Source organism: Patiria miniata, unplaced genomic scaffold (assembly GCF_015706575.1).
Source record: "Patiria miniata isolate m_02_andy unplaced genomic scaffold, ASM1570657v1 HiC_scaffold_29, whole genome shotgun sequence".
Taxonomy (NCBI): domain Eukaryota; kingdom Metazoa; phylum Echinodermata; class Asteroidea; order Valvatida; family Asterinidae; genus Patiria; species Patiria miniata.
The window spans coordinates 7,853,150-7,874,458 of NW_024037068.1; the positions used below are offsets into that span (position 1 = coordinate 7,853,150).

The window sequence follows — 21,309 nt, forward strand, 5'->3', positions numbered from 1 at the left end:
AGAATGGGTGTCGACAAATGTGTTGCCACTCACCCCATTGAAATTGGCCTGGTGACGCCCATGATCCCCCCCCCCCCACTCCTGGAACACGCCGCTGATGACAAGGCTGAAAGCAACTCAAGTTTGGGCTGCAAAAAGAAAGAGCCCTCCATGATTCCTAATACTAAACGAATGGTTTAATCCACAAATCATTATCATTGCAGACTGTCAACCACAAATATCCTAATCCACTTGATTTGCAAACCGACTTATTTGCCCTGCTTGACACAATTCAATACAATTAGGCATTGATAAAGCCCCCTTTAAGGAACACAGCACGGTACAAGGCAATATAATAAATTACACAATGAATAATGAAACTCAATCTACAGAACATCGGTGACAAAATGAAATACAAAGCAATAAAAGAAACTAGACAAACAAGTGTGTTTTTAGAAGACCTTTGAAAATACCCACTGTTCCGAAGGCGTGGTCCAGCGGCTGTACACTAGTAGCAACCTCGTCCCAGGGTGTCGAGCAGTGCGCGCCCACCACTAGCTGCTCTCTCACCCTGGTATTGGATCATTTGCATGTTCAGGATTTTTGAACACGTATGCAAATGAGGAACAGTCTGGTGCATGTCTGTGCGTTACATTTGCGTTCGTTTTTGTATGCGGTGATTGGATCAAAAACAGAATCAATTCGTCGCAGCGCGAGCATGGCGTGAGTTACGAAAACACGATTTTATTTTAATTAAACTGTTACGATCTTATCGAGACAACATGCAGTATCACGTTTCATGTTGATATGAACAAATTGGAAAGAAAATGAAAATGTTCGAGAAGGCATGGACGAATGGTCGCGAAAACACGTACTGCACGTTGTGAATCACAACACCAAGTACACGATATAAATCCATTTCTGGCCAATTGCGGTATCGAATCGGGATACAGGAAGAAAGTTTCCTATCCAGGGCTTACTATTGGAAGCGATGATGGAAATAAAGTAAGCACTGGGGACGAAGTTGCACTAGTAGAAATACCGATCGAACTGCTCTAACTCTAGGCATAAGAACTTTAACCGTTTGATTTATCAGTCGATTGTTATCGCAGGTCAGTATTTCTGTTTACCCATCCGTTTTATTGGTCGTAAGCAAGCATTGATGACTGTTAGTTTTGTTACTGAAGTAAAAACAAACTGTCATGAGTGACGTTTCATGTATTTTTGAAAACTTTCGGATATCTAATAAAGGCCTAATGACTTTGTTGGGAACCCCCTGCGCGCTCTCAGTATGATCACAGTATCGACTGCCTTTCCATTCTAACGAATTGGAAGCTTATTACGTGTCCACGAACGTGAGAAGGAGCTCTTGCCGGAAAAGAACCGGAAATTTTACTTTCCATCCGAACCGTTTAAGTTCACCATAGTGCAATCACCTTATTTTTGATCTGTACTGATTCGCAGGTGGCGTCATTTTGGTAGTTTGCGGTATGTTTTGGGGGCACATTTCAGCCGTGTTGCCGCGTAATCAGTGGTCGTTTTATCGGGAAATGTTGAGACCGCCATCTAATTTTGGGAAGTCCCTCAGCTCTAATAGACCTAAGACCTAATGACGTCAAGCTTTGTTTACTGTGCGCTTTCCTATGAGAGCCAGGTGGGACGCGTTTTTAGTATTACCGAAGGGTTTTCCCAATCTATGACCGTACATCACGATGTACATGTCGCGAAAGGTAATGGTTAACTTTCGTATCTTCCTTATCGGCCTGGTTTATAGAGATCAGAGTTCATATCGCTTTAGAATAGACAGCAATGAAGCTATTTAATTATCTGTTGTATTAAATAAGACACGTAAACGGACCAGTGTTGGCCTGGGCACACATCGGGGATGACAATCAACAAAACACACATCGGCCTATAGGAAGATCAGCAGTGTAGCCTTGTATACCGCGAGGTTCATTATCAACGTTGACCATGACATTCCGCTTTGATTTGCTCGTGTTTCTCGGCGTCTGCCTCGCGAAGTTGCCTGCTCTCGTTGCCGGAGAGGCTTTGGGGGACGTGCCAGCGTGTGACAGGTTTGGTTGGATACACTAATAGTGTTTTTCCAAAAGATTAATTTACGATTTTATTGTGGTTGTATCCATCCATGGTATCCATCCATGGACTCGGAGGAGGTATGCGGCAGTTATGTTGTGGTTTATTGGTCGCACGCATGATTCGGCGTTAATCAGTAATTTGGTAAAATGTATCAATTATAACACTTGGAGTACTGGGTCAGATTGACCCGAATCCGGGTCACACTTGACCCGATACTGTTCGGGATCTAAACGATATTTTTCTAGTTCAAAATGATTCGGAGAGGTGTCGTTTTGACCCGGAAAGGTTTATTTTACCTTGAAATGTTCCACTTTGAAATAACATGATCCGGATTCCAGGCCAAATATTACCCGGATTCCGGATGAAATTTATACCGGAAGTTCTTTTTAAGAGTGCGGAATACATTTTGTTAGCTTTTGAAATGGTCCTGACAGTGTTACAATACGGGTAATTAAGTATGGCTATCAGTGCAAAGTACAATGAGAATAATGGTTACATAAACACAAGACACTGAAGTAAGACATCTTTCTGCAGGACCGTATAGTCGGCAGGGCCGGATTAAGTGTTCCGTAGGCCCTAGGCGCCAGTGTTTCGCAGACCCTACTCCGCACTAGACACCAACACCAATTTCAAGTTGATGCTAAGCTGTACTAAGCAAGCCAGTCCAAACTGGTAGCTCTAAAAGCCTGTTGGCACACAGTGTTTTGTTTCGTAGGCCCCCAAATTTTTAGTAGGCCCTATAGCACAGTGCCTACTGTGCCTATTGGATAATACGGGCCTGATGGTCGGTTCTTGTCTTGCTAAGATCGATAATTTAGGTTTCTTGTACTTGCCTATAAGCTGCTAGCTACGACGTTTTCCAAAGATGCTCTTAACTCCATCAGGCACAGGGGGCTCAAGGTTTCCCCAAATGAAACGTCTTGTATAGCTCCCGAAAAGTTTGGCTGATCGGCGTGAAATTCGGTGACCTTTACTAACTTTGTCGAGGGTAAATAAGCGGTTACCAAACGAACTCTGTAGGAAGTCTATATGGTAACAAAGGAAACCGATGTAAAAACACTACTAATCGTCAAATTTTCTCTAGACTCTTGGCCTCCGTAAAATCAAATAGTGGGGGTGTACCTTTTTTAGATGGGGGCGCTTTTCAAAACAGACGATTATGCAAGCTAACGGACAATATAAGGCGCTTTTCAGGGTGACACAAAGGCACTCGCAGTAGCTGCTGATGCCACAAAAAGGCATTTGTTCGGAAAAAAGCAAGTTGTTGAAAATATTCGGGGGGAACGCTGTTGAAAAAGGGCACTTGATTAGAAAAGGGCAGTGTTTATAAACTATTGGGGCGTGGGTATAGAACCCCCTTACAGCCCCGCTGGCTACGCCTATGACTACACTGCATGCTGGGATCCAGTAAAGCCGCCCTTCTCGCTAAAAGGAATATGTAACACCCCCTCGGTCCGCAGAAGAACATAAAATAGCCCATCCTGATAGGGTTCGTTAAAAGAAAAAAAGAAATTGACAATTTAGGGCGGCCACGGTAAAGAGACCCAGTAAAGTCAACACCCGAGCATGACGCTGCACAAGTTCCATGCACTCTTCAATAATTTCACATTGACATTTGCATCGAAAACTAGTGTCGTTGTTTGGTAAGAAACTGGCTTATCCAAATGCACACTGTTATCAATTGTTATCAGTCTTATTTACTTTACCGATATAGCAGTGACCCACTAGAACGTAACTACGAAACGTAAACTTTGTGCTGAGTTTGCAGTGGTAGATATGATTCATCATGTACACATAATTAGTTTTATTATTATTATTTTTTTTTTTTGGCTCAGTTAAAAACCGCATTATTTAGGCCGAGTAAAAAAAAATTATTTTCTGGTCTTGGCTTTTCGAGAAAAAAAATGAGCCTGACTCTGTGGTTTTTCTCCCCCCCCCCCCCAAGATGGCGGATTTTTCAAGATGGCGGACTGATTCTTCCATTTTCTCGACTCTTTTGCTGATAGAAAATTGTGTCCAAAGAAGCCGTAGCCCTTTCTACATAGCTACAATTTTGTTAGAAATACATAAAATTACAACTGCCCTTATTGACAATATATATTTACAAAATATAGTGCAAATGTATGAATTCAATAAAAGGGAGGCTGGTGGGGAAAAAAAAAAGAAGCGGGCAGGACCAGAAACTGGTTTACTTTGTTTAGTTTTTTACTTGACCTTACATGTTTCAATACATTCTTTAACCCTAAATGGGCCGGGTTATTTTGACCATCTCTCAGCCGGGGGGGGGGGGGGGGGCTGTATGTGCATAGAACAACTCATCATGAACATACCCAAGAAATTTCATGACTATAGGTCAAAGGGTTTTGGAATTACGGCTAATCAATTATTCATATATACGAATGGTAATTGTGCTCTGTGTACACGACGTATATGGGAAAGTTCAGTTTTCACGGCGCGTTAGGGTTAAGGGTCATGAAATACGCGAAGAGATCTCAAACAGCACGTCAATGCTCATTGCCGAGGGACCTGGTGGTATATAACAAAGGGTACAAGGAGTATACACGTGAAGGTACATGTTCTCCGTCTTTGTTTTTATCCCGGCAGTGAAATCTATTGCGATGGACCCCTGCTCGAAGCGGCCCAGGATGCCTACGTGTACAACGACTCCAAGACATTCGTGGACTTGCACATGAAGCATGACCCAGGTAGGTATGACCGAATTAAATAATAGCTATTATTGATTGATTGATTTATTGCATATATACCCAGGGTATGCCTAAACAGTATGAAACGGTTTCCATTGGGGCCCTGCATACACTACAAATAATTATACACACATCTACGAATACAAGACATTACAAATACAATACAACACAATGAAATAAAATAAGAGCATACGGGGTGACTGCATGACTACAAATGGCTATACACACATGTACAATTACAATACTTACAAATACTATACAACACAATGAAAGAAAATAAAAGCATACGAGATTACTGCATGATTGTAAAGCAACGATTATAAATGTTGTACATCTTACAAAGAGACATGCAGTTTGAAACGACATCGCTAAGGTTAATGAAGAGTTCACGAAGAATTTGGACATTTCTTGTGACATCGGTGCAATATAATTTGTTTTCTTGTGACATCGCTACAATATACATTCGCTGATTATATTGAGTGGGTATTGTGACTTGAAACAATGGGCACACTTAATATGCTGAGCAACACTTTTAGGCCCAAGAGGGGCCTACTTTGGATTTGCCAATACCATAATACACAGGTATATAGTCAGTGGCGCACCCAGGATTTGGTGGGGGTTGGGGAGGGGTTGGCTCAATTTTTTTTTTTCAAAAAATGTTGCCCAACATGTTTGGCCGCAGAAAGAAATGGAGGGTTTTTTTCGGGGGCGGACTATTTAGACGTTGGTGGCGCCACTTACACCCCTATTATACTACTCGAGAATAGGCCACATACATATCACCAAGGTAAAATCGTGGGACTAAAAAAAAAAATCAAAAAAAAAAAATTGACAAACTCTTGGGAGGGGCTCAAGCCCCCCGAGGCCCCCCCCCCCCCCCCCGGGTGTGCCACTGTCTATAGTGTCCCACCTAACACCTCCATACGCCTCTCGTGCTACATTTGTTTGAATTATACAAACCATTTGTTATGTTTAACTTATGCGTACATGTACTTGTTCGTTTAATTTCCGACTGGAGCACCAGGGGTGGATCCAGAAATTTTTGCTAGGGGGGGGGGTCAGGCCCGTCAGATTTGTTTGTTCATGTCCAATATTATTGGTGCGGGCAGGCGGACATAATGTGCAGCATATTGTTTACTTATATATATTTTTTCTTGGGGGGGGGGGTCAACTCCCTCTGGATCCGCGCCTGAGCACAGCATAAGAGTCTACGAGTCTACCCTGATGTAGGCTTATATCGTTAAGATGAGTGATTATATCCACAGGTTTTGCTAAAAAAAATTATAGTTGTTTGCTGCACACAAAATAAACTGATGCGCATGTGCACAAACATGTGGCAAACTATTCAAGCATTTTCCCACCCCATTTTTGTCGCAAGCTGTGGGAAACCACGAGTAAAATTATACGCATTCCATTGTCAACTTCGCATGGATATTATTATTTCACTATGGGCCTTCAGAAGGAGGGCACGCTGATTTACAGCATAGATTCCAAGGAGCTGACATGGCACGCCCAGCCCAAAATCTTCTTTCGGTTTATATCCATGTTTTACTTTCACAGACGTGATTCTGGATGCTTTTGGAAACCTGTCCGATCCGTTGGACAGAGATGTCATGAAGAGTTTCGTGGAGGCAAACTTCGACGGGCCGGCCACGGAGTTTACTGACTGGACCCCGACGGATTGGAACCCTAGGTAAAAGCAGTGCGAAACGGTTTATGTTCACTCTCCTAAATATTCCACTCAAAGTGATTACCATTCCTTTCGACTACGTTCACTACCAATTATTACCGATCTGCGGCCATAAGCATTGTCTGAAGGAGACGTTACATACGCAGGGGCGGCGGAACCCGGGGGTGGGAGGGGGTACCCCCCCCCCCGGCAGGCCCAAATTTAGTGATTCGTAGGCCTTAGGCACAAGTGTTCCGAAGAATGGAGAAGGAAGGGGAAAGGAAGAGGGAATAAGAACAAAGTGGAAGATGTAAATAATATACACCGCTGCTCAAAACTCTGCGATGCTAAAATCCGGTTCTGAAACCCATGTCAAAAGATTGTACATTCTGTCATGTCGGCACAAGCTGCCGCGCGAAGTCGCTTCATATACGGGGGTTGACAGCTACAGCTGTGCATATAAAAAATATAAAAATATTTAAAAAAAATCCACTATAGGATTTAAAGACCCCCCCCCCTGCAGTCTGGGATCAGGGAACAGGCCTGAACACAGTATGCGCAAAGGTACTGAGCATGTACATGCAGTTTTGCGACAATGAAATAAAAACATTATTTATAGCGGGATTGAATTTTGTATTTTCGAGCAATTTCAAAAATTAATTTCGAACAATTACAATACAAGCTCTTAGTACAACAAATTAACCATTCTTGCAAATGTCCTCCTGTAGAAAAGAAAGAAAATAAAACAAAAAGTTATGTGGCGATGGCCAAGTCTTCAGGAGTCGGACTTATGACCCTAACTCAATGAGCCCCTTACCGACTTCCATATAGAACTCTTCTGGGACTCGGTACCCGGCCCACCACACCTCCTTCCCTGTCCATCCATGTAACTCGAAAGTCAGGCACCATAAAGGGAGGAAACGAGGTGGCACCCTAAGCCTTGCTGCCGAGTCAGCAAAAGAACCCCGTACCTATACGCAGATGCCAACCTGGACTTCGCAGACAGTCCCAACTTGTGAGTCAGCTTACCGACCGACCGAGCTAACTGCTGTTGGTAAATGACGACGGGAAATTAATACTCTTAAATGACAGAACCGCGGGCATCGAAAACCAAAATATGGCACCAAGCGGGTTCGAACCCCTAACCCTGGGTCCGCTGTCAGACAGCTTAACGGCTAGGCTGTTTCAGTAGGTGCTTTTCTCTTTGCGTTTAAAACATAATCCTTATTTCCGTAGTGGGAGAGTTACTTTGTGTTTCAAAGCTGCACGAAAGATGCATCAGCATCGTGCTATACACATGAATGCTGTTACGTAACTCTTTTCTACAATCATTCTTATGTACCGAGCAGTTGACTATTCAGAGTCACTACGAGCAGTTAGCTTACCAAGCTCGTCCTTATTCTGTCTCATCAATTATTGTTTGGCGTCGCACGTCTTTCGGCCGGCACTGACATGTCGCTATCATTGAGACAAATTCTAGCAAGTTTCCCCTACCTCATTATATTTTTATCAAACTACTGACCCGTTTACAAATTATTACGAGGGAATTGTGTTTGTCTGATTGTAATTCAGCTCCCTTAAATAGCTTGGGAAACTTCATCGTCTCTTGTACTTACGCTAAGTCTAATGTCAGCCTGTGGCATGATTAGAATGATCGTGACCACGCGAGTGCACTGACGGCCAGTGACGTAAATCTGTGCTGGCGAGTGGGGGGGGGGGGGGGGGGGGATGGGGGATGACCAAAATCCTAAAATTCTGGCGATTCACAATGCAGAGGGCCACCAAGAGTTTGCCATGGAGAGTCAGTTTTTCAAATTACGGTCGACAAAACAAGGGCCCATTTGAATGAGTGTCATTAAACAAACTATAGGTTTTGCCCTTCACCGACGTTTAAACACTGTATACTCAGTGTTTAAACGTCGGTGAAGGGCAAAACCTATAGTTTGATTTATATCACCCCGACGCAAAATTCCATCTTATAATAGTCATTAAACAACTTTAGCTAAGTGGTTATAAATTCGGGTATAGCGTTCTGCCGCCTTACTAAAAACACCATATTGATACAAAGAAAAGAAAAAGGCACATTTATACTCAAATCATACGCTTACGAAACTACTGACCGGAAAAAAATAACAATTTCAAATTTCCCGCGCTGCGAATTTGTCGACTATCTCCCACAATGCAGTAGGAAAATGAACTCTCCCTGGCAAACTATTGGTGGCACATGAAACGCCCGAATTTCCCGGCCGGGGACATTCGAAACGGCTGGACACCACATTATACTGGGACGCTCTTTATCAATTATGTATACTCGCGCTTACATTTTAAAAAAGCTTTTGTACTTTGTTTCTACACTTTCCCGTGCTTCTGAAAACATTGTAGTTGCTCCGAAGTTCGGAAAATACCTCAAAATCCTCATTTTTTTTCTCATCATGATTCAATAGCCCATCCCCGCGGTCAAAAAGTGTGGGCTATACCCCCACCCCACTCTCACCAGGGGAATTACGCCCAGATGACGGCGCGCGGTGCCAACGAGCCTGCCACGCGCATGTTCTTTATGCCATACGCCTTGACTCAAGTCTGCGGTCATGAAAAGGCCTTTGAGATGAAACAAAGCAAATCCATGAACCTATGGCGACTGGACGATCTAAATTGGGGTCGTATTGTGTACTTAACTAGCGAGTATAATTTTTACTTACACCTGGACATGTAATACGCCAATTGGCGGCAGCGGAACGTTTTTAAAACTGGGGCATCACCAAAAAGAGGCAAAAAAGGCACCTGCCGTCAAAGAGGAGAAAATTGTGAAACTGTTTTCGTTCACATTGCAAGAAATACATGTTACCCAGAGCAAAATTTACTACAAACATTGATATACACTTTTAAAAATGTTTGCATTACATTTTAAAAGCGTAAGGAGCACTTTTATTTCTTTACGCTACAGTTTTCCATTTTGAGAGGCGCACATTTTTTTCTTGCGAGAGGGGTCTTTCGTGTTTTCGAGGGATAGTTTTCCATCTCGAGAAGGTTCACAATCTTGTCAATGCGTGAAGGGTATTTGTGTTTTTGAGGGGCACTTTTGCATTACAAGAGAGGAGATCGTTTTTAAACGCGATCATAATGCGTTCATATGCGTTTGAGGGCAGTTATATTTACATCTCGAGGGGGCACATTAAATTTGTGACCTAATGTGGCAAAATGAGGAATGTCCCCCAAAACCATGTTATGAGTAATCAACGCCAGAAGTTGAAAACACTAGGAAAATCATGTAATAAGAACCGGAAAATTTCCCTGTCTAAAAAAACACATAATAAAAATGTGTGGCTATAGATTAGGCCTATTGGGAGTGGGGGTACAAGAACACACTTTTGTTGGGGGGGGGGCTGTGCAAATCAAGCCAGGCCAAACTGGTATAGGTCCTAGCTAAAACAGCCTGTTGGCACCAATTCTCGAGGGCGTCATTCGCTTCTCAAAGTGGGGGTGGTACATACATGTGTATCTTGATCAGTACTAATTGTGCGACTGCGAAGCCTAAACGGCGCGGGGTTCGGGGCCCGCTAAAAGGGCCCCTGAAAAAAAAATGATTCTAGGCGCCCTGTGGTGCGATCTGAGGCAATTTCTGACGACTGCCAAAGTTTTAGCACAAGATCATCATTTAAACATCTTTTTTTTTCAGTTTATTTGGAGCTGTTCTGAGCTATAGAATCAAATATAGGCTACATATTTTTATTCAGGGACGAAAACCGTTGTGGAACGATCTGTCTCCCCGTTCCCGAATCCCACCCCACCGATCGACGCCCATGGTTGGCACCGTGCTACAGAACGACATACTTTACACGTACATTTTATACGTAGGGCCAATGCATACATGCTGTACAGCGTTAGTTGGTGAAATCGAAAATTCTGAGAGATACCCTTAAACGTTTTTAAAAACTGTTCTCTGCGCGTGTGGGTGTCTGTGGGTAGGCCTATGTGTTTTATGGCACACTGCGGTATTTTCGTAGGCCCTCCCCCAAGTTTTCGTTGGCCCCCCATTTTTCGTAGGCCCTATAGGCACAGTGCCAACTGTGCCTATTGGTAATCCGGGCCTGCCCCCAGGTTTCCCCCGGCCAATAAAAGTGCCCCTCTCTTGGTTATAAAATAACCCCCGTGTCGAGATGAAAACAAAACTGCCCCTCAAACGCAAACGTATTATGATCGCGCTACAAATACAATTGCCTCCTCTCTTGTATTGGAAAACTGCCCCTCAAAAACACAAGTACCCCTCTCGCATTAACAAGATTGTGCACCTTCTCTAGATGTAAAACTTCCCCCTCGAAAGCACAAAAACCCTCTCGCAGTAATAAAATTGTACCTCTGTCAAGATGGAACATTGGCCATCAAAAATAGTGCTCCTCTCGCGATACCTTCTCGAGATGGAAAACTGCCCCTCAAAAAGTACTCTTTCATTTATTATTATTGTTTTTTACATAAATACCAGCCCTGCAATGTTCGAGAAAATTAACGACGAAAAGCTTAGGGCTTGGGCTTCCGATCTGAACGATCTTTGGAAAGAGCTCGGCAGGCAGGTGAGTTTCAGATTCCATCATTTGGCATTCTCTGATGCGAGACAATCTTGCTCTCATTTTGCTCGCGATGGTCAGGCGATCATTGTGCACATTTTTGCAAATGTTACAGGAGAGACCTGTGAGTCAGGCTTCTTAGACAATCTTGTCTCTTGTAACACAAAGCCTTTGTATAAGGTTGTAGGTCTTGCTCGCTAAAAGCTCATTATAATGGGAAACAAACATTTGCACTTTACTATAAATTTACAACAGCAGTATATCAATTTGCAAACGGCCAAGCTATGAGTGGAGATGGTTGCAACAGTGAAAACTGCGAACATGGATCTTATGTACGATTGCTATACGATATAGTGGGCCAGATAGGGTCAATATTTGGAGGAATTTTACCTTTGATGATACAAGCATGGCATTGGCACAAAGTCAGAGTCGTCGCAGATTTGTCCTTTGAAAAGAAAAATACAGCTATATAATAACAAGCAATTTTCAAATTCTCAAAATGGCTGCAATTGCTTGTTGTTCTCCCTATTATTTTTTCAAACGACAAATCTGCGATGGCTCTTTAACCAAATATCTTTCTCATGAAATACTCTTGGCCCTTTAGCCAAATATCTTTTTCATGACGTACTCTGACTGTGTGGCAAATGCAATGCTTGGATCATCAAAGGCACAATCCTATCACCTATCTGCAGTACTAAATACGGGAATGGACAACTTTACATTTTGTTTGCACTTCACCAGATTAAAGACGACGTGAGAGACAACGCCGACCGTTATTCGCTCATGTATGTCAACCAGCCATTTGTCGTGCCAGGTGGTCGCTTCAGGGAATTCTATTACTGGTAAACAAACCATTCTTAAATGAAAACAAAAACTGGTAAAGACAGTTCTCATTATGTGATACGGACGCCATACTTCTTTTCAAAATAAGGGTGCAGACCAGTAAATCGGTCCGAAATTGCCTACGCCGGCCAAATCACGATTTGCATGCCCTCAAAATCTTCAGTATTTGAGCATGCTGTGGGCCATGAACTTGAGGGTTTGTAAAAAGAAATATGGGTGGAAGCCGTGCACAGGACTGGGAGCTTGCAGTTCTGTGTAATTTGGATGTAATTTGGACCCTAAAAGCGCTCTATTTTGCAATGGAGTGTGTAGGCATCGTTTTTCAAAATGGCGATGGGCTTCAGGACTATTTTCAGGGGTGATCATCTTCAGATGGAAATTTGTCCTAAAAGTCATCAGTTGACCCCCCGAAAATTGAAAAGAAAATGAAAGATGATGAAATAAGCTTTAATTTGATGTGTGTCTCGAACACTTTGGAGAGTTGTGAGTATTTTTCCCGAATTTTTGAAGTGGGAGCATTTACCATTGGGGTCTATGGAAGTTTATTTGCTGGTCTGCTACCCATAAGACACTCTTGGAACTCTTGGTGCCAGCATATAGCCGGGTAATTGGAGCATGCGCATTACTACCACTGGGCGTGGCGTTGAAGCAACCAACAACCCTGTATTCATTTACGTGCAGTTTGGAATCGATAATTTGTTTTCAGTCTTCATTTTGTATTCGAATATGCGATACGATGCGAGGGTGCAGCCTAACCTACACCAACTCGGGACTTGGTCACCGCCCTCTACTCTATACTATTTCGTTTATAAAAGTAAAGCTTGACTGCTTATATCACTCCTCACAAATAAGGCCTATTGAGGTCTCTGGGCCTTCTGTGAATTAAAACAAGTAGGTATATAGGCTCAGGCAAAGGCACGGGATACTCCTGCATTTCCATGATCAGACATTTTCCTAATTTGCGTCTCCAGGGACTCGTACTGGATTATCAAAGGGTTACTCCTGTCCGAAATGACAGACACGGTGAAGGGAATGCTGTCTAACTTCGTCTCGATGGTGGACACGTAAGTTAACCTTTTGGTAACTGAGTAAGGTTGTGAATGCAGTGGTGGTGCCAGGATTTTCCAAAAGGAGGGTTAATGGGGTGTTGAGGTCTAAGATATTTCGGGGGAAGGGGTGATGAGGCGTTGCAATCAACGCATAAAAAGGTATAAAGCGTAAGAACAAAATTATACCCATCACTTACACTCACTCCCTAACTCACCCTGACTCCTGCAAGGACGTATGGGGGCCATGACGGATGCTGAAACGGACAGCAGTCTCCAGCGTGATCTACCCTTTGCCTGTTGGAGGAGAGTCGGTATGCCCAGGGCTGTCCACTCCTTGATGTTGTCAGGCAAGCTCTTTCTCTGTGTTCATCTTCTCCTTCCTCCTTCTATTGTGCCTTGCAGGATGGTCTTATCAATAGAGTTGTGGCGAGTTATATGACCGAACCACATCATTGTTCTCCTTAACATTGGACAGTCGGGGTATTTAATTTATTTTAACTGGGTATAGCCTATTTAGTGGAATCCACTGGTCTCCAATGAGCCCAGTAAAAAGTAGACAATGTGAAGAAATTACAATTTTAGATGTGGGAGGAAAACCCGAGGAGAATATTCTAAGGAAAACCCATGGAATCAGGTAGGGACTGAAAACCAAATCCACATAATTGGCCCAGGCCGGAATCGAACCTGGGTCATCACAGCGCTGGAAGGCGAGGAAAGCACCGCTTCGCTAGGGTAAGCCAACCCATCCGTCCTTTTGGACACGCCCTGGGAATCCCATTCAAGCTAATTATTTGCCTTGTTTGATCTTCATTGTGCAGACTTGGTTTTGTTCCTAATGGTAACCGGGTCTACTACCAACGCAGGAGCCAGCCTCCGTTCCTCATCCCGGCGGTCAACGAGTACCTCAAGGCGACCAATGACTTCGCGTTCGTCCAGTCAATCCTCCCGTCCCTGCAGAAGGAATACGAGTTCTGGATGACCAATCGGACTGTGGTGGTCACCAAGCCTCAGGCAGGCTCCGTGAGCCACACACTGAACCGCTACAACGTCTTCATGGGAAAACCACGGTACACCGCAGCTGGCTGTTCCAGTTGTTTCACATCAACCAAAATGGTTAAATAGACCAACTTTAAGGCGGACGACATATAGGGTATTTGATCATGCGATGAAAACACTGTTAGTACATACACCGTCATAAACCGTCCTGCCTGTTGCTCCCTGTACTGCCCCAAACTGCCCGGCACTTACGGTTTCACGGGCTCGTCAAGGAGTAAATATAACGCAGTACAATAAGATAAAGAGTGATTTACTGTAGCACCATGTGACAAATCTCTTCTAAGAGTTTGCGAGGTATTGAAAAGAACAGAGGGAAACTCATCGTTTCGGAAAGTATGCTCTGCCCGTCGCCAGGAGACTGAGCCTATTATCTGTCTGATGGCATTCTCTTATCTTCGCCATGCAACCAACAAACATTATCAGTACAATGTCATTTAAGTGCGTTTTTGCTTCCTTCTTTGAACAGACCAGAATCTTATCGAGAAGATGTGGAAACTGCATCGGAACTATCGCAAGGTAATAGCGAAGCCGGTTGGGTGGGTCGGTTTGAAAGGGATGGCTACCTAATCCCCACCACCGACAAAGTTAACTATCCTAATGTTCCTTGAATAAAGTCATCACTCAATCATTGCAAATAATCTTGAATATGCCTTTATTCTTTTTGAACGTCGATGCCTATAATACCTCATCCATTCATCCCTGCCCTTTGAGATCTTTGATTTCAACAATCCAGACACTTCCTTCGGAAAATCCTGAATCCATAGTTCCTCAACAAGCCTGACATGTCTCCACTCAATGTCATGCTGCAGCCAATAATCCCTTTCGGTAGGGTTTTTTTATTTTATAATTTTGCACTTCTCATCTATTAATTTGCCATTACCAACTTCAAAAATGTCATTGTATTATAAAGAATCCAAAAAGGACGCATATATCAATAGGTTTGTAAATAATATCAAATAAGTTACACTATAAAATGTGTAGTAATGAAAATGGATAAAACAAAAGCTGCATCCTCTCTGCATCCCTGTTTGCCATTTCCCAAGTTTGTAGCATTGCTTATAATGTTGCTGGCATCGTGACTAAATTTGGGTGTGAACCCTGGCTACATGGCAAATAAGGGTTTATGGCTTCTGACTAGCGCCCCTTGAACAAAGACGCTGGCAAAATGGGGACGCTATAGGGCTGTGTAGCTCATTTGGTAGAGCACCGAATCGGCAATCGGGAGGTCGCAGGTTCAAACCCCGTTAAAATCTAAGTTCAACTTTAATAAATACTTTGACATAATGAATAAATAAATTATTTTTTTCAGGAACAGATAAAAATCTGCATGAAGTTAGGTTTCAAAAAGACATGACTTTCGTTTGACTTCTAAAATATTTTAGCTGAAGCGGCAGAGCTATATTCCAACCTGGCCTCGGCGGCCGAGAGCGGCTGGGACTTCTCCAGTCGGTGGTTCGGCGAGCAGGGCACACTGCGATCCATCCGCACCAAAGAAATAGTGCCGGTGGATCTGAACAGCATCCTGTGCCTCAACGAGAAACTGATGGCTGACTTTTACGAAAGGGCGGGTAAGTGAACTGGTCACGAATCTTCGCAGTGCAGGTTTTCATTTTATATTTTCGCAGACTCTCTATAGATATCTTTTTGTTTACATGTACTTCTTGTTGCCTTTGGGATAATATAATGATTGTTGTGAGGACTGACGATACGTAAGGTACATCAGATAGTGAGATGTCTGTTACAACTGAATCATCGTATATGGGCTTACTTGATAAAACCAAATTTGTTACTAGCTAAATTTCATCATTCAAACCCAAGCAGCATGCCGAAAAGCACTGATGTCAGAACTTCCTAATCCAATATATAGACCAATTCGGGAAAGTTATCAATTCTGTCGCGGAGGCCTCTTACAATGGCGAAAGCATCGTGAAAGCTGTGTTCAGATAATTCGTCACGTCGTGCATAATTCGCTCTTTTCACGCTCCGCCACAGGCATGCAGAGCCTCGATCTGGCAAGTTTACGCAATGAAAGTAACCGGTTTTGTGATCTGAACCCCGACTCGGGAATCACTGAACCGGCTATTTTCATTGTGTAAACCTGCCAGATCGAGGCTGTGCATGCCTATGGCGGAAGCGTGAACAGAGCGAATGGTTTCTCCATGAGGGTACAGTGATCACGTGCCTGGATTCGTGTATACGGTTCGTAAGTGTGGCGTCATTTCAACTTAAATAGACCACGCCCACTGCACACGGAGTAGCATGGGAACCATGCAGTGGAACCGGAAGTAGTGCAAAGTGGAGTGTTTAGCCAATGGGCGCTAGTAATCAGTGGTGCGTGCGCGTGCATGTATGATACTTGCGAACCGGATAGGCAGCAGAGTGACGCTGCATTTACATACAATTAATGTAATGATATAACAGGTGATACATCAAAGGCTGCAGAATTCCGAACCGCCCACCAAGCGAGGCGAGCGGCGATCCGTGATATCTTCTGGAGTGACACGTCCGGCGCGTGGCTTGATTACGACCTGAAGTCCTCCGCCAACAACAACCAGTTCTACCTCTCGTGTGTCGTGCCGATGTGGGCGGGCTGCTACGGGGGAGACGAAGGCGGGGAGGAAGAAACCGAAAGGGCCGTGATGAATTATCTAAAGGTATTTTAGTGTGTGTGAGCGGTGTGGTTTTCTACGATTTAATATTGTGATTAGTTGTGTGGGGCGGATGGCTGCCTTGATTGACATGCACGGTGATTTTTAATCGGACGTCACTAAAACGTTCGTTATTTCGTCGGTGGCATGTTTTTTGTTTAGTTGAATGAATGGTGAGTTCTCCTAAATCGTCTGGTTAAACACTTGCAATCAATAAAGTATGTCATCACAATTCAATCAAAAGTTTTAGTCTCAAGTTAAAATAACAAGCCATCAAAAGCCAACTGTAAACAGAACATCATTATTTTCATCCCGTTTGTACTTATGACTGATTTCTGAATAGACTTGTAAATGACCAGTAATTGACTGAGTATGACTTTGAATGTTCCATTCGTGGTTGGTCCCGTATGTGTTTGGTAAGCATTGTTCGTATACATTGTAAGGCTTAGAAATAGTCACTTGCTTTGTTAGTTGGTTGATGGGATGGTTGTTGTTACCATTTCAATGGTCAAGAGGTTTAAGTGCGGTGAACGATGACTAACTCTGCTGAATCTTAGATTATTCAGAGCCAACTTTAAAGGGAATATATAACATTTGCAAACATCAAAAAACAAAACTACCACATAATTACGAAATATACCTTACTGGACTGTTAGTAAATGACGGTCTAAAAACTCCTGTAAAATCAAAGCACTGGTGTGCTGTCAGTTTCAAGAAAAGTGGTATTTCGGTATCACATTGCGTTGGGAAAAAAAACAGCTTTTAATTTGTTCAAATACTGCTCCCAATTTATCCTCTTTAGTGAGTACGCATTTTTTTTTTTTTTTTTTTTTTTGCAATCAACACACCTATGAACGGGTAAAAGCCCGCTAAACTGGTTCCCTGACCTTTAATTCCCGACGTCTATAAATTGCTCCGTTTAATCTTAAGTGGGGTCAGGGAACCAGACTACAAGAAAATGAATGTTTTGCTTGGTTTTTATTTCCAGCATCTACGAACCCAAAACTTCAAACAAGTACAAATTTGCTTTAAAATGCTAACCCCCCAAAGCAACCCATTTCTGAAAATTACAGCAAAAGCAAATGTTGTACATTCCCTTTAATCGCACATGCAGGCAGAGGGCGTTCTAGACTTTCCAGGGGGTGTGCCGACCTCTTTAAAACAGAATACGGGTCAGCAGTGGGACTACCCCAACGCGTGGCCTCCGCTCCAGCACATGCTCATCGAAGCGCTGGCCAACAGCCGGCTGGATGAGGCTAAGCAGTTGGCCTTTGACCTGGCCCAGAAATGGACGCTGACCAACTTCCTTGCGTACGAGGAGAAGAAAGTGATGTACGAAAAGGTGAGCTTTACGACTGAAAATGGGGAAATCAGTTTTAGTACCAACCTGAATATCATTTCAAGGAATATTCATGAAATGTATGTTCATTGTTATGAATTATTCATTATGAATTATTCATTGCTTTCGACAGTATGATGTGACCAATCAGGGTGTCCCAGGCCATGGAGGTGAATATGGAGTGCAGGTACGTGGGGGAAAAATCTTTACAATTCTAGTCATCTGCTCTTTTAACTTTCATATCCTCTTTTGAGCAGAAGCCATATGTTTAATATAACTTGCAGGACTTTCTAACATGATCGGACACGTTCATAAATTAACGCAATCAAGCTAATCAGGGTGAGTTAAAAAAAACGAAAAACCAACGAATCCCAAATGTCGGGACCATTTTTTTAAAGTGAATTTCTGCATGTAGCACTTTCAGTCTAGGATGTGAAAGCCCAATTAATAGGCTTTCTTTTATTACAAGAATAATTCGAATCATCCACGTACTTTTCAAGTTGCGAGATTTTACAGTTCTGTCCACGGATCACAAAAAAAGGTATGTGTTCTTTCAGCAAAACGAAAACAATTCACATAGGTATGAATGTAAATTGTTTTCGTTTTGCTGATAGAACACTTACCTTGTTTTTGTGATCCGTGGACAGAACTTTAAAACGGTGTTTGTGTTTAAAATATTGTAACTTGAAATGTACATGAGTGATATGGGTGTTCTTGTACTAAAGTAAAGCTTACAAATTGGGCGTTCATATCCTAGATCTTGAAAGTGCTACATGCAGAACTTCACTACAAAAATGGTCCCGACATTTGGGTTTCGAATTGTTTTTACTCACCCTGTATTAGCCTGTACCTGACCTAACCTATCCCAACCCAACGTAATATATTTAACCAAAACGAGCCCATACTGCAGCCTAGCCCAAGGCAACCCAGCCTAGCCTGACCCAACACAACAGAACCAAGCCCAGCCTTAACCGAACTCTATACTGGACTCGATCCTTAACAAACTTAACCAAACGCAACTCAACCCAACCCATGCCTAGGCAAACCATCCAACTTCAAATTATCCCCCCCCCCCCCCCCCGAAACAGATTGCAAATCCGTGCAACCTGCCTGGTGTTGAGAACCAGTCAAAAGTAATTTCAGTTGTATGACACATTGGCTGGTAACCTGTTTTTGCTAAGCAACTTCCTATAGATGCTTTTAGCAGCTCAATGAAATTGGCCCCTGAACCTGAATAAAAAAGTTGATCTATTTTTTTGCCATTAAAAACCCAACAAGGCTGGCTTCGGATGGACCAACGGCGTCATTCTAACCTTGCTCGACCAATACGGAGACAGACTACGGTCAGATGTCCAAATGACCACGCCCCCAGGAAAAATGACCACGCCCCCAGGCACTACAGTGACCAGCACAGGCATCAAGCCACGCCCATATTTCGGCACTTTGGTACAAGTTGCACTTGGGCTCATGTTGCTTTTGCTGTGTTCATTGTAAAAAAAAATGTGATTCAATTAAAGATACATCATTTAATAATTATGAAATAAAAGCTATGACATTGTATTAAATTCCCACATTCTCTTTCTAAATGAATGTCCTTACAGATTAAAGTGGCTATAATATGTACGAGTGTACACGAGTGTACAATAAACCTGGGAAAAAAACAATTCTTGAATATTAATTATCTTCATTGTCGTACCCATAAGGCACGTTTTTGGTTTATATATGGAAATTTACTATGAATATTGAGTATGTCACCAAGAGCACTGTGAGCTGCATTTTACAGATAGGCATGAAGGGACCCTGATGAATACCTTTTTTTTTTAAATTAAGTCCCTGACCTATTAGTTATTCGTTTGTGTTTTACTGGGTGCTTAGTAATAGTAAAGTTCTTCATAGGAATGTTTGCGTCGGGGTGATGTAAATCAAATTAGGTTTTTGCCCTTCACCGATGTATAAATATTGCATACTCAGTGTGATACCTCCCGAGTGAAAGTTGGAAAAAAAATCACTCGGGTGGTTCTCGAACCCACGACCTCCTGCTTTCTAGTAGTAAACTTGCCCCAAAATCTTTTGCGGTGTACCATATTATTGGGTTTTGCACTGTGAGTGCTGCCAAGAAACAACTTGTGCTTGCTTATTTTTTTGCATCACTTAATGCATTTTGACTAATCGACATCAACCCTATGTGTCAGAAAATATGAAAAGTTTTACACAGCAGAAAAGAAGAAGGCACACATAGATTTATCATGATTTAAGCTAAACAAGTGCGAGTGCACAATAAGCTCTGGCCGTCTTGCATGAAATCTATCAAAATGATCCCTGGCAGAGCTCAAAAATGCGACGCCCAAAAATGTGATGGCACATATGGAACCCCATACTTTAGATTTATACCTAAATTTATAGTCATTGGTGATACATACATTATAGCAAATATTTTGCCTCAATTTACACACTTTTCATAAACATCTTTCCGAATTGTTACAATTTTTTTTAAAGTATTTCATTTGTTTTGTTTGCTTTTTTTTTAAAATAAAATTTGGTTGTTTATATTTTATGAGAAACTTAGGCCAAAAAAAAAAGTCTCCGGTTTCTGGTATGGAGCTTGCCCCAAAAGTGGTGCGGCGACGCGGCTTTTTTTTTTGCTTCAAATGTCGGTTGACGGATGACTGCAAATGGTGCCCGACTAAACTTAGTGCAAATATAATGGGAGTCCAGAGAGGCCACATAAAGCTTATTCTCGATCATAACCCCATCTAAAAACACGTTAAAATTGTGCAGCAGCAGGATTCCGGTCAAACCAGTGAGTTTGGCGGTTTTCAGACATCATCTTTATTGAAAAAAAAAAAAAAATCATTTTGCCGACGCGCATGGCTACGGCGACGCGCGCGCATACCAGAAACCGGAGACTTTTTTGGGGGGCCATAGGGGGCTTATACCGCTCACCAAGCGACATGTAGAAACTCCTGCCATAGCTTAAAAATATACTTACTATACACAAGAACGGATCCAGACATTTTCCACAAACAGTGGGAACATGTGATCATTCTAACCAAGTTTAACTTCATTCACTGCCCTTTGTTGATTTCATGCACATTTTTGTTTCTCAAGGAAAAAAGGATACGGATGTGCAAGTCATAATATTGGTGAAAGAAATGATAAACTAAGAGTTTTTGAATGGTTGTTGCCCAATCAACATGATTTATTCAAAATTTTGTTGCCTGTACAACCATAGAGCAGTGGTACAACAGTGCAGAAGGTTTGATCATTACAGTGTATATATACGTAGGAGTACATTTTACCCAGAGTTTTGTTTTGCTACATAGAAAGTGACTTTTTGAATGAATTTAACAGATATTTGAGTA

At 42.5% G+C, this 21,309-nt stretch overlaps 1 protein-coding gene across 1 annotated transcript; it reads left to right on the forward strand.

Annotated features, from left to right (window-relative positions):
* The first annotated feature begins 1,792 nt into the window (after positions 1 to 1,792).
* On the forward strand, positions 1,793 to 20,414 carry LOC119735598 (trehalase-like). Its single transcript, XM_038209362.1, has 13 exons — positions 1,793 to 2,054; positions 4,681 to 4,781; positions 6,342 to 6,474; positions 10,931 to 11,018; positions 11,754 to 11,854; positions 12,827 to 12,919; positions 13,723 to 13,971; positions 14,427 to 14,476; positions 15,343 to 15,528; positions 16,382 to 16,614; positions 17,723 to 17,950; positions 18,081 to 18,134; positions 19,226 to 20,414. The coding sequence occupies exons 1-13, from the start codon at positions 1,951 to 1,953 to the stop codon at positions 19,439 to 19,441; spliced, it is 1,836 nt and encodes a 611-aa protein (XP_038065290.1). The 5' UTR covers positions 1,793 to 1,950; the 3' UTR covers positions 19,442 to 20,414.
* The last annotated feature ends 895 nt before the right edge of the window (positions 20,415 to 21,309 follow it).

Bases quoted from the DNA above. Each gene is read 5' to 3' on its own strand.
- LOC119735598 (XM_038209362.1), top strand. From the start codon at position 1,951: ATGACATTCCGCTTTGATTTGCTCGTGTTTCTCGGCGTCTGCCTCGCG. The intron at 15,529-16,381 runs GTAAGTGAACTG...ATGATATAACAG, and splicing joins TGACTTTTACGAAAGGGCGG to GTGATACATCAAAGGCTGCA. The intron at 17,951-18,080 runs GTGAGCTTTACG...TGCTTTCGACAG, and splicing joins AGAAAGTGATGTACGAAAAG to TATGATGTGACCAATCAGGG.